General features: G+C 26.5%; 2 protein-coding genes across 4 annotated transcripts in view; both read left to right on the top strand.

The window, feature by feature from the left end:
* The window catches only part of LOC127285344 (neuroendocrine convertase 1-like), a 63,933-nt gene extending 61,109 nt beyond the window's left edge, over positions 1–2,824 (top strand). The window contains exons 13-15 of the mRNA XM_051311324.1: positions 1,665–1,798; positions 2,104–2,235; positions 2,330–2,824. Of these exons, the coding sequence (XP_051167281.1) occupies positions 1,665–1,798; positions 2,104–2,235; positions 2,330–2,476 (413 nt within the window). The 3' untranslated portion in view covers positions 2,477–2,824. The remainder of the gene's footprint in view (positions 1–1,664; positions 1,799–2,103; positions 2,236–2,329) is intronic.
* Positions 2,825–9,573: 6,749 nt separating this feature from the next.
* Positions 9,574–13,791, top strand: part of LOC127285653 (ankyrin repeat and death domain-containing protein 1A-like) — a 75,564-nt gene continuing 71,346 nt past the window's right edge. For all 3 annotated transcript variants that reach the window (XM_051311783.1, XM_051311777.1, XM_051311791.1), the window contains exon 1: positions 9,574–9,774. The gene's annotated coding sequence lies outside the window, so the exon portion shown is untranslated. The remainder of the gene's footprint in view (positions 9,775–13,791) is intronic.

The raw sequence follows: 13,791 nt of genomic DNA, 5'->3' as shown, positions 1-13,791 counted from the left end.
TCACTATGTATTTTTAGTAAATAATTGACTACTAAAGTGGGGAAAAACTGCAACGATATCAATTTTTCTTAGTCTGACTACTAAAATTTGGTATTTGATCGAAAATTAAATTTCACGAAAAAACATATCGTTGAATGTCAATTCAAGCAGTCACCCATCCAAGTACTAACCGCGTCCAACGTTGCTTAACTTCCGTGATCTGATGAGAACTTGTTCCTTCGCCTTGGTGTTTCCGCTGTCTTGTCTTGATTAATAACTTTGTCGTATAAGTATTGTATCGCACCTAACCTCACTTTTAGTGACACGAAGTAACACAAATATTTTTCAACTTTACAAAAAAAGAAAAAACAAAAATAGTGTTCATTTGAAACCGATTCTCATTAATTAAAAGAATTATATGCTTGGATAAGAGATGTACATGACATGATATATTTTTTTTGGGGGGTTTCATAGACAAGGTCACATGTGCTCAGGAGAGTACTGTATGTTTTAAGCGCCCCTAACTTCATAAAAACAGTATTTTCGATGTATAATCTAACCGGATTGTGAAATTTTAAACACAGAAAAAGAAAAATAACCTAAAGTAAAGCCTCATTAATATTATTTATGATTCAATTAAAAGTTAATTAATAATTGTTGCGATTAAGTCGGGGCTTCATCTAACCCTTTTTAGTTACGACACTGTCCACGTCGAATTTTTCTTAATTTGACTACTAAATATTGAAAAAAAGAAGTCATATATTGTTAAAGAGACTTCTATTAAATAAGAAATTTCGTATTTTTCCCGTTTTTTCCCCACTTTAGTAGTCAATTTACTAAAAATACATATGAGTTTAACAAAAAGTTATACACAAAGTTTCTCCGTGTATAAAACAGAACAATATTTTAATTACTGACTGGTTTACAAAACCTACTTTTTCTGGACGATTTTTAAATTTTTATTCTCAACATCCAATTTCTCAAAAAATTGCTATTGTTTATAATTTGATAGACAGAGCAATTAAGTTTTTAAATGTTAAATTTCATCAGAAAAATATTGATATTGTTACAGAATTATTGTTGCATAAAATGGTTATTCTTCGAATTTTATTGAAAAACATATAAAAAAACGTGTTCATATTATAAATCAAAATCAACGACGTCCTAATAAAGAAACATATTATTGTAGAGCTAAAAAGATTGTTTTACCATATTCAGAAGAGATTTTTTACAAAACATCTTTACTATACGAATTCAACACTTTAACAATTCCAAAGATGAATCAGAATAATAATTACGTAAAGAAAGGCAAAGACATTACAAATAAAAACCGAAAAACAAACTGTGCTTATAAAATTAAATGTAAGGATTGCTCTGCGAGCTATGTGGGTGAATCAAAGAGAATGCTTGGTGTGAGAATTAATGAACATAAAAAATCAAAAACAAAAGAATATTTTTTTTATTTAAGTTTAGTGAAAATTTTTTCATTAATAATTTAAATTAGTCATCAAAAACATGTTAGTGACACTGAAACAAAGAAGAAAAGTTTATTTATATATTTATATAATATATATTATATATTATTATTTTTTTATTATTATTTTATATATATATATATATATAATAATTAAAAAGTATCGTAAATAAAATAATGGAATAAAATGTTAATTGATTTAATTGTACAGGTACAAAGGTAGAAATCCTGAATCCAAGAGCACTAGACAAATCATCTGATGGTTTCACAAAGTGGAAATTCATGTCGGTAGCAACTTGGGGTGAAAACCCCCATGGGGTTTGGCTTCTTGAAATATTGGATGTGGTAAACACAAAAAAGTTATATAAATTTTATTCACCCTTAATTATAAATAACAGCAAAAGTCCAAATAATATAAATTAAAAAGTGACCCTAGCAAAGAATGATAACAATCATTATTATTCTTTAAGATATTTGAATTAAACATATATAAATCCGTCTGCAGTAATTTTTTTTATACAGTAAAAATGACTGACTGTGAATCACAACAATAGAGATAACAATGAGTTCTTTTGTGTTGTGATTCATATAGTCAAGCAATCTTACTCTATATGAAAACGAAATTTTATTTATTTTTTCTTTTTATTCAGAGTGGTCCAGCGACAAATAATGGAACTTTAGAAGATTTTACACTAATTCTCCATGGAACGAAAGAGATTCCCCAATATCGTAAAAGTGGTCCTCGATTTTATAATGACGAATATAATCGTTCACGAAAAATGGTAAGAGAAAAAGAAAATAATTTTTATAAATGAAATTAATTTAATTATAGATATAACGAAATACATTAATAGAAAAAATAATGTTTCTTTATAGAATGATTTTGATTATAAGAAAGAAACATCCATCAATGAAATGAATAAAAATTCAGAAAAATCTTTCTCTCGACAAGTGGAAAAACGTAAAAAATATTCAGAACGAGATTGGATCATTCATCTTCTATTCGAACAATACGGAAATTAATGTATACCTACATTATCAGGGTAGCCACAAGTTAGAGAAACGTATAGAAAATTATTATTATTTTTTTTCTTTTTAGGGAATTTTGCGTGTAAAATTTTTTAACAATTTTTGTCTCTACAACTCTCAAAATTTGAATTAGTAAAAAATGTTTATTAATTTAAATTAGTAACTCACTTTTTACTTTAGAATTAGTAAAATTTTACTAATTTTTAGTAAAAGTTACTAATGATTAGTAAAATTTTACTAATTCAGAAGCAAAAAGTGAGTCACTAATTCAAATTAGTAAACATTTTTACTAATTCAGATTTAGAGAGAAGGGATTATTATAGATTATCACCTATTCACTTTTTTTCACCTATTTCACCTATTTTTCAAGTTATCCAAATTTGAATCTGTTTTAATTTTAATTCATATAAATTTCAATTTAATTTTATTGTATTGAAATTTAAATCGATTTAAATTACACTTTAATTTAAATTTTAATTTCAAGTGATCCAACTTTCAATTAATTCTAATTCTAATTATTGTTTCAAACAAATTTATTAATTAACATTTTTAAAAAATTCAAATTCAATCGATCGAAACTTAAAATTAACGAAATTTCAGTCCAGCTTAAAATTAATGGACTTTTAAGTCATTTAAAATTTAAATTATTATCCGAATTTCAGTTTGTCCAAATTTAAATTTATAACTCAAATTATTCCAATTTCAATTTGTCCAAATTTTAATTGATTTAAGTTTCAATTTGTCCAAATTTTAATGAATTTAAGATTCAAATTATTAAAAAATTCAAAATGGTGGACCCAAAATCGCGTCCAAAAATTTTTAAATTGACTAGATTTGCATAAAAATGGTTCTTATAGGGTTTTTCGTGTTGCTAAATCCAAATTTGAGGTCAGACTTAAAAAATTCAAAATGGCGGATCCAATATGTCGGAAAAATTTAAAATTGATTCGATTTGTTCAAAATTCGGTACTTGGGGGTTTTTTTGGGTCGCTGAATCTAAATTTGACTTCAAATTTGGATTCAGCGACCCCGAAAACCCCCGAGTACTAAATTTTGAACGAATTGAATCAACTTTAAATTTTTCCGCCACCATGGGTCCGCCATTTTGAATTTTTTAAGTCTGACCTCAAATTTGGATTTAGCAACACGAAAAACCCTATAAGAACCATTTTTATGCAAATCTAGTCAATTTAAAAATTTTTGGACGCGATTTTGGGTCCACCATTTTGAATTTTTTAAATCTGATCTCAAATTCGGATTCAGCGACCCCGAAAACTTTAATATATTTATTGACACTCAAATCGAATTACGTTTAGTATTTTTTTTATAATGTGGTTTAAGTTTCAAATTATCCAAATTTAAATTGATTTATGTCTTAAATTATCCAAATTTCAATTTGTCCAATTTTTAATGGATTTATGTTTCAAAATATCCGAATTTTAATTAATTTAAGTTTTAAATTATGTCCAAATTTTAATTTAATTTAAGTTTAAAATTATCTGAATTTTAATTTATCCAAAATTCAATTTACCCGAATTTTAAAACTATATTAATGCTTCAATCGTTGATTAAAATTTTGAATTCACCTTTTCGACTATTAAAAATTCACTAAATTTAATTTAAAAAAAAATTTGTCAAGAAAATTTTATTAATGTCAGGAAAATAGAAAATGTTATTCTTGTGACAACCCTGATTATATTAAAATATATATATTGTAAGACTAAAATGACGTAATAAATATTTTTTACAAATTTTAGTTTATATAATTAAATTGTCCCGTTAAAGCCCTTTTGGGGAATGAGAGTAACACAATGGACGAACAATTATATCGGTTGATATTTGCCTGAGTGGAACAGAATTCTATATGCATATCGATTTAATGATGAACACTAGTTGAATTCTGAATTCCCTGTTAGTCAATATAAGCCTTCGTACATATATATGTATTTATATATATATGCTTTTTGCTTATTGGTCGTTAACTAAAATCGTTAATTTACTATACATGATGTTTGGGAAATGCTCCATGTATCTGCACTTGAGTAGAAAATATTACTAAAGTTTCATTCTCTAAAATGCTTATACATATACATATATATCTACTAATTCCAAAAAATGCAATTTAATATCATTACAAACATTCAGTTTACGATAATTTGAAATATGAATCTTAAAATAAATTGTGAAATTTTTAAAATTCAGAAAAGAAATTTTTTCCCTGTGTATATTATTTTGAAAAATCGTTGCATTTGATATTTGAATTTCAACAAATGTTATATTGCTTTCAAAAAGAAAAAAAATTTCCTAACATAGAACAAATCGAAATTGAAACATAAAATGATACCTCTTTCCATATATATATATATATGTATATATAAAGAAACCATAAAAATGCTTGCATAATTTAAAATAGAAAATGGACCATGAAATCAAACGCTTTGAAAAATGCAAATACTCCTACATATATATATGTGTATAGTATATTAAATTTCGATTTGAATTTGATATATTCAAAAATGATAAAAAAATAAAAAGAATAAAATTCTTTTAAAGTTAAAATACCTATATATTCCGGTATGTACCCTTTTGAAATATTGAAAGGTAAAATTGAGATCTCGAGAAATCGATTGAATTCAAATACAACTTACATCGTTCCATTGCGGTAAAATTTTTCACCTGAAATTGAATGTGTACTAAATTTAGTTTGCAATAAATTAACCTTAATAAACTTGAACTTCTTACTATATAAATACGAACGATTTAAATTTGTAAGTGCGATGATTATATTTCTTACGATTTTTCAGATGAAAAAAAATATCGACAATCAATTCAATTGAAATGCCTACAATTAAAAAAAAAACCATTTTCTAAATTTTCTTTTTCTTATAAAATTAATTTTCATATTTTTTTCTAATATTGCTTATTTCATAATGGAAGTACATATTATTGAGTTAGTAAATTTTTTTTGGTATATTTCGATGTTATTTAACGATCAACTGGTATTTAACACTGTACGACGTTTAGTATTACCAATAGTAAACACTAGGAGCGCTGCCATAGCCTCACGTGACTAATTCTTTAGTACCTATATGAAAATTGATAATCTAGTAATTTGTTAGTCAAATATTAAGTAATACCAATTGAAAAATGAAAATTCTACTAATTTTAGAGAGAAGTCAAAGATAATGGTTTTGTATATTTATATTTATTCCAAAAATGAAATTAATTTATTATTTTTATTAATTTCTTTCAAATTGTCATAAGAAAAAAAAATTTAATTCTGCTATAGGGAATAAATGTAGATTTTTTCCAATTTCATTTTATTCCTTTTCAGTTTAATTTACAAAGATTAATTTAGTCAATTTACTTCCAAGTTTCTACGTGTGGTTGATTAGTCAGCTTCACAGAGCGAGAAAACCTGGGATCGATTCCTTTGCGCTCATCTTTTTTTTCAATTTTCTCAAATAGCATTAAAAGAAATAGAAATTTACTTATTTCTATTCTTTACGTGAAATTAAAAAAAAAAGATGGACTTTTTCCATATGAAATGCAATTAACTTTTTTAATTTTAATAATCCAAATTCATAATAATTATAACTATATAGGGGGCGATCTATAGGCGGGGCAAACTTTTAATCTCAAATTTTGTTTATACATTTTATTTCAATAAATTATTAAACTTTCACGTGAGCAATACTTGTAAAGGTAATCGCGAAAAATTGACAAAGTTGTCAAACATTAGAAGTTAAAAAATTTGAAATTCCCCAAAATTCCCTAGGTATCACTAGATACACTCGTGGCTGCCTACATGTTAGAAACTTTTTAAAATATGAAATCAATTATTATTTTCTACTAACATGATCAACACCCTAGGATCCTAGAAAATTAAAAAATACTGCGCAGCTGTACAGGCCATAGAAACTGAGATCGACCAGTGCGCATCACACAGAAAAAACTTGGACTCATTTTTGTTGCAACTCATTTTCTTTTGGGTATCGAAATGAATATGGGACAAACTTCATGTTATTCAAAATGATATTGGCTGGAATTTCAGATTTCTAAGTTGGCATCATAAGCAGAGTAATTTTGTATTTCAATTATTGTTTCTAATATTTCAACAACACCAGAAAGATTATTTTGACCAGTACGAATATTTAGAAGTTTTTAAATAAAAATTATTTATTATTATTTACGTAGATAATAATTAATTTCATAAGTTTTTAAATTTACCGCTATTATTTAAGTTGGCAGTACCGTTCCTGTTGTCAAAACACATGTTTTCATTTTTCTAACCTAAAAACATATTTCCTTTATTATTTTATTACGCGATTACTAGCAATTTTTAATCAAATATATTAAGTCTAGCGTGTTATTTACTTCTTTGTAATTATTATATTTCATTTTTTTGTGCAAAATTATTCGTTATTTCACTATATTTTTTCCATTTTTCTTTTTCTCAAAATGAAACTTGCCTGTTTCATTTTGATACTTTTACCTTAGAACTCGAAATGAAACAACCAGTTTCATTTTTGTTGCGAATCAAATTGAGTATAGAATCTATACTCAATTTGAATTCAGGTTTTTTCTGTGCATTTATGTTGGAAACTTTCTAGAATATTTTAATGAAATATTTCAGCAAAATTACAAGGCAATATTTCCTATAGGCGGACATTTCCCTAATTTCAGCAATATTTCAAGGTCTTCGCATTGGAATATTTCAAAATTTCACTGAAATATTTCAGAAAAATTTAGGAAATATCATGTGTTGTGTGGGCAGCGAGTAGTTTTACCGATATTAATAAAAATGTGCCACTTTAGTACGTTCAGTATATGATTCCTATGTTAAATGTTGAAAGTTTGAAGTTGAATATTTCAGTTTTTAGCATGGCAAAGGGTACTGGGTTTTTTTTACCACTTATAAAGTATGTACATAAAATCGGACAAATGCGAGTTACACTCGCATTAAAACCGAAGGTTCCGTACCCTTAAACCTAAAATATTTGAGGGGTTTAAAGTTTGAAGGCCTAGATAGAAAACATAAGCATAATCATAGACATAAACATCGAACATAATCTAGGCATAAATTTGAAAATAATGTGAGCACATAGATTTGAAAATAAATTAGTAAAACTAAAAAATAATAAAAATATCAACAAATAAAAAATGTCAAAAAATAAAAAAAATAGCAAATGGTAAAAAATAGAAAATGGCAAATTATAAAGAATGGCAAAACACTACAAAAAATATAGCAAGCACAATTGGAGTTGAAAAAAATCAGGAATTTGCCCCAAAAAAGAAAGAAAATTTTATCTTTCTGGGTCCAAAAATTTAAAACTTAAGGAAAAAGTACACTTTTTAAAAAAATTGTATGTTTCGATAAAACTCAATTAAAATAATTGCCTATTATGTTTATTAAATTTTTACTATAATCTGCACTCAAAAATACGTAAAAGTTTATAAATTTGAAACTCTTTAGATAAAATTTTCTTTAGTTTTTGGAGAAAAATCATGATTTTTATCGAAAATTATCAGTTTTTCCTTGAAAACGCTATGATAATCAACTCGAATCGTTCTCGCTATATTTTTTCTGTAATCTACACTCTCTAAATTTGAATCAGTAGAAATTTTACTAATTCAATCAGTACTTTTCATTTTAACTGAAGTTTCAGTTATTTTTTGAAATTTACTAATATAATTATAGTGAATATGCAAGCAAAGATTTTGCGCCCGCCGCCATATATTTATATTACTGATTCAATCAGTAATTGATATTTTACTAATTGAATCAGTAAATTTCTACTAATTGTCAGTTGCTCAATTCTCGCTATGATGCCAATTAGTAGATTTCTACTGCTAATCAGTAAAATATGACTGATTCAGATTTAGAGAGCACGTAAAAATACGTAAAAAATTATAAATTTGGATCCCTTAGGATAAAATTTTCTTCTTTTTTTATTCGAAAAATCCATGATTTTTTCTAAAAATATGAGTTTTCCTTAAAAACAATATGATCATCAACTCCAATCGTGCTTGCTATATTTTTCCTGTAATCTACACACAAAAATACGTAAGTATACTAAATATGAACTGTCTTGGTCAAATAGTGTGTGCGCTAGGTGGATTAAACGCTTTTTTTCAAAATTTTTGATTTTTCCTTGACAAAGCTATGTAAATCGATCCGAATCATGTTCGCTATATTTTTCCTCTAATTTTCACGTAAAAATACATAAATGTACCAAATTTGAGCTCTCTATGTAAAAAAATGTGGCCACCAGAGGGGGGAGGGTACATAGTCATTTTTAGGGATTTTTCGTAAAAATTCATGGTTTTTCCTTGACAACGCTATGGTAATCAATTTCTATGAGATTCGTTATATTTTTCCTGTAATCTACACGCCAAAATACATATATGTATACCAAATTTCAGCCCTCTAGATAAATTCGTGTGGCCACTAGGGGGGGGGGGGTTACATTCCTTGCTTCACTAGTCTCATTAATAGGGTTCCCCCTTCAGGTACGGAACCCTAAAAAAAGAACATTTTCCCAAAGTTAAAAAAAATTCTATCAAAAATCGATAGCAGGAGAAATACCTTAATAAATTTATTTCAAATTTATTCATTAATTTTATTTCCTTGTAATATTCTAATAATCCAAATTCATAATATATAACTATTTTGTTTGACATAAATTTAGGTAAATGAATATTACACAGTATATGTTAAATTGGAGTAAAATGGAAATTATATAAACTGGACCCAAGTTAATTGAATCTGGACTATTCTAATTTGCAGATATGGAAATACGATATGAGAATTTGAATGTGACTATATATAAGAGATCTTAAAAAAAGATATTTAACTCAATTAATTTTCAGCTTCGAAGCGTCAATCATTATTATTATATTATTATTATTCGAGAGAAAGAGAGAGAGAGAGGAAAGAAATTATTGGTTCAGGGAAAAAAAAATATACAGGTGAAAAAGAACGTCGAAAAGAAAACTCTTTCATAGTGTGTGATTTCACCACGTGGATGCGCGAATATCGACCAATGGGGTGAATTCTAGCTTTAGACAGGGTGGTTCTTGCTTTTTAGGCAGTAGCACCACAGTAGCACGCTGCTTTTCGAGCAGTTCACATCTCACGCTTCATATCTAAACAAAAAAAAAAAATACTCAAGTTTCAACTCTTCATAAATAAACTACAAGTATTGGTTTTACAAAAGAGAAGATTGTCTGGAAAATATAACTCTGTGTTATACTTTCAACGAGAATATTTCAACATCATAACATTGTATGTAAGTATTTTTTTAAAAAAATTTTTATAACTTTTTATTATTTTTTTTTTAAATCCAAAAATACTGTAAAATTAAAGAGAATAAAAGGTTTTGAAAAAAAAAATTTTTCGGAAATGGGAAAAAATTGTTTTTTTAATAAGTTAACATTTTGTTTATAAGTATGTGTCTTTGCGCTGTAATTCTGAATCTTTAGAGACGTGCGCTTACGTTGATGAACAATTATTATGCAGATAAATTATTTATTTAATGTACATATATATACGCGTGTAAAACCCCTTTGAGATTGGTAGATTACAAATCAAGTCAATAAATCTTTTATTGAATTGCACAATAATTTTATAAATATCTATAAACAATATTTCCGAAAAAATTGGAGGAGCAATTTTTCAAGACTGATAAATTCATTTTTGAAATTTTTTTCAATATGATTTTTATCAATAATAAGTTGAATTATGTATAAAAATTGTTTAGTAACCAACAATTTTTAATGGATTTATCAGGTTTTGAAAAAATGACCCTCATTTTTAAAATTAATGCCTACAATTTTTTTAACACATTTTTATTATTTGAAAAATATTCCAAATTTCAATATAAACAGATTGTTTTTTTAATTTGACTATACATATTGCTCGAATAATTTAACATCTTTTGCATATATTAAAAAAAAAGTAAATCAAATTTCCGCAGAAACTATATTTATACATCTTCCAGTTTGAATATTTAAAAATGATTTTTTGCTTCATTTTTATGAATTTATTTAGATTAGTTAATAAAAATCTAATTTACTGAAACCAAGCGTTTCAAAAATAAATATGAAGAACAATAAAAAGTTTTAATTTGTTAACGAACGTTTTGAGACACAACTCATGCTTCATTAGAGAAGAACTAATTGGTTGGTAATTAGGATTTAAATTGCTTGAAATTAATGTTCATTTTACATTTTGCAAAATATCAACATTCTCGAAACTGTTTAATTCCCCCTATATTAAAAAAGTTTATTCGTCTGTAATAATGATATACTAAGTACGTTTAATCTCAGAACGAGAAATTTTCTCAACATTTTTCTTATAAAAAGTTAATCTGCAATCTTAAAGATTGCACACAGATCACGAAAGAGAGATCTTTACGAGGTTTTTGAAGCCAGCAAATATTTATAAAACAACTAAAGGTGTGAAAAAAATAATTTCTTAAATTTTACAAAACTTTTTGTTTTTTTGAATTTTACAAAATTCGTATGATTTACAAAACAATTTTTATAAATTTAATCAATTATTTTTTCTTGTATTTATAATATAATTTATAAAATATTATATGCGACGACGAAGAATTGCACTGAGAGAAATGGATAGTAAGATCTTGATGGTAAGAAATAGATGTTATATCAGGAACCATCATTATGTTACTCAGTACCATCAAAGATGTTACAGAAATAATATGGTAATATTACCCACTACAATCCAAAGTGTCCTTTATTTCCACTAACTCAACGATTTTATCTTAATAAATGTTTGGATCAAATAAATTATTAATTTTAATGCAGAATTGCCAGGGGTCAGGGAATAATCAGGAAATTTTATCAAAAGTACTGGAAAAATATTAAATTTCCAGAAATGCTATAGAAATTGTGATTTCTGAAAATTTTAATTAATTAATTATAATAATAGTAGTAATAGATATAATATATAAAAAATAATTACAATAATTAATATGATAACATTATTATTATTGTCAATATTAAAATTATAATAATAATAATAATAATTAGGAGCCATTCATTAATTACGTAAGGACGATTTTGGCTAATTTTGACTCCCCCTTCCCTCATGTAAGGATACATAAGATTTTTCGGACCCCACCACCTCCTTCTTACGTAAGTTTTTGACAATATTAATGTATAATTAAAAAATTAATTACAACTATACAAATGAAAAATACTTGGCAAAATCTTACGTAAGAGTAGCTTCCCCCCACCCGCCAACGTAAGACCATGTAGAGATTTTATAAACTCCCCCCCCCCTCCCCCTGTGGACCCTTATGTAATTAATGAATGGCCCCATATTATTATTATTATTATTATTATTATATAATTAAATAACTTTAAGAAAATTAATATTTTTATTACAAAGCAATATAATGAAAAAAAAATTGGATAAGTGCGAGTTACACTCGCATTAAAACCGAGGGTTCCGTACCCTTAAACCTAAAATTTAAAGGGGGTTAAAGTGTGAAGGCAGGTGGAAAAAGTCCAATTTTGCTTAATTTTTCCTGTAATGTGAGCATAAAAACACATAGATAGACACATAGTTACATATAACGAAAATTATCAGTTTTTCCTTGAAAACGTTATGATTATTAACTCCAATCATACTCACTATATTTTTCTTGTAATCTACACGTAAAAATACGTAAAAATGTATAAATTTGAATCCCTTAAAAGATAAAATTTTCTTCTTTTTTTTATTCGAAAAATTCATGATTTTTTCTAAAAATATGAGTTTTCCTTAAAAACAATATGATCATCAACTCCAATCGTGCTCGCAATATTTTTTTCACAACGCCCCTAACTAAAACTGCACTTTCTACAGCTCTGTGGAGCTTCGAAAGTAGCCAATGGCAGACGAGATTTGACTTGTCCACTTTCCTCCCGCTACGGCATGAATTTTCTTCCCCCCGGGAAGAAAGTTGATGACGTAGCGGAAGGAAAGTAAATGCGAGCGTTCTGATTGGTTAGTTAGATGGACACCTATTTGTCCTCTGTAGTGGAAAGATGAAACTATAAGCTAACCTCTGTTTCTCACCGGCCGGTGTATTTTGTACTTACTTATAACGAATCGTATTTATTCTTTCGATTTTGTAATTTTTGTGTCTTAAACAATAGTAATTTAAGGAGTTTATTAATGTGTTAAAGTCAATGTCCCAGTGTACACCGCCAGAATTATCAGAAGCAGCAAAAAATGCTGTTTTGATTTTACCTTGACAAAGCTGTGTAAATCGATCCGAATCATGTTCGCTATATTTTTCATGTAATTTTCACGTAAAAATACATAAATGTACCAAATTTGAGCTCTCTATGTGAAAAAATATGGCCACCAGGGGGGGGTACATAGTCATTTTTAGGGATTTTTCGTAAAAATTCATGGTTTTTCCTTGACAACGCTATGGTAATTAATTTCTATGAGATTTGTTATATTTTTCCTGTAATCTAAAATTCTTTATATATTTTATAAAAATTTAAATTTTTTACATTTAGAATAATAGACAAATCGAATAAAACTACTCGAAACAATTTCAGTAGCCGTGGTCGTTAACGCGCTCTTAGGTTAGGTTTTAGATTAGGTATAGTGCGTCAGGGGTTCTATTATCGTGGGTTTCGAATTTGAATTTAATTGTAAGAGTTGATGAAAGAAGTACAGGCGTATAAATAATCCTAGAAGCTGATTATCAATTATGAAAAATATTAATTTGAATAAAAAAACATATACATTATTGAATGAAATAATTTTCATAATTGATTTAAATTATTTTTTAATTGTTCCAATTACTATATTAATATTTATATGTTTTAAGTAATTTAAATTTTATTCCAAATTACTATTTATTAGATACGATAGAATCAAATATTTAGATCTACTAAATATTTATTTGGTTCAAAATACATATTTAATAGATAATAGGCAAGTAAATCATTTGTTCTGGATTAAATAATTGTTATTTGACCCAATTTTTTTTTTTTAATTGTATTAAGTATTTCATTGAAAGTGTAAATAATTTTATTTTTGTCCCTTTTGAATCACAAAAAATTGCCATTGAATAATGATTAAAAATGTATTATATATTTACTTTTGCTAAAATACTATTTAATTATAAATCACTTTTTGGCTTAAAAATAAAATATCAAATTTTGGACGATTAACTTTTGATTTGAATGTCTATCCCATTCCTCTTTAAATAGATATTTCCTGAGTTTCACAGGTGAATATTTAGAAGATTGCTGATCAACTTTATATATATATAGGA

This window comes from Leptopilina boulardi, unplaced genomic scaffold, assembly GCF_019393585.1.
Source record: "Leptopilina boulardi isolate dan_hultmark-lab unplaced genomic scaffold, ZJU_Lbou_2.1 LbouV2_121, whole genome shotgun sequence".
NCBI lineage: Eukaryota > Metazoa > Arthropoda > Insecta > Hymenoptera > Figitidae > Leptopilina > Leptopilina boulardi.
Note: the sequence above shows the minus strand (reverse complement) of the source record. Positions and strands in the feature narration are given on the sequence as shown.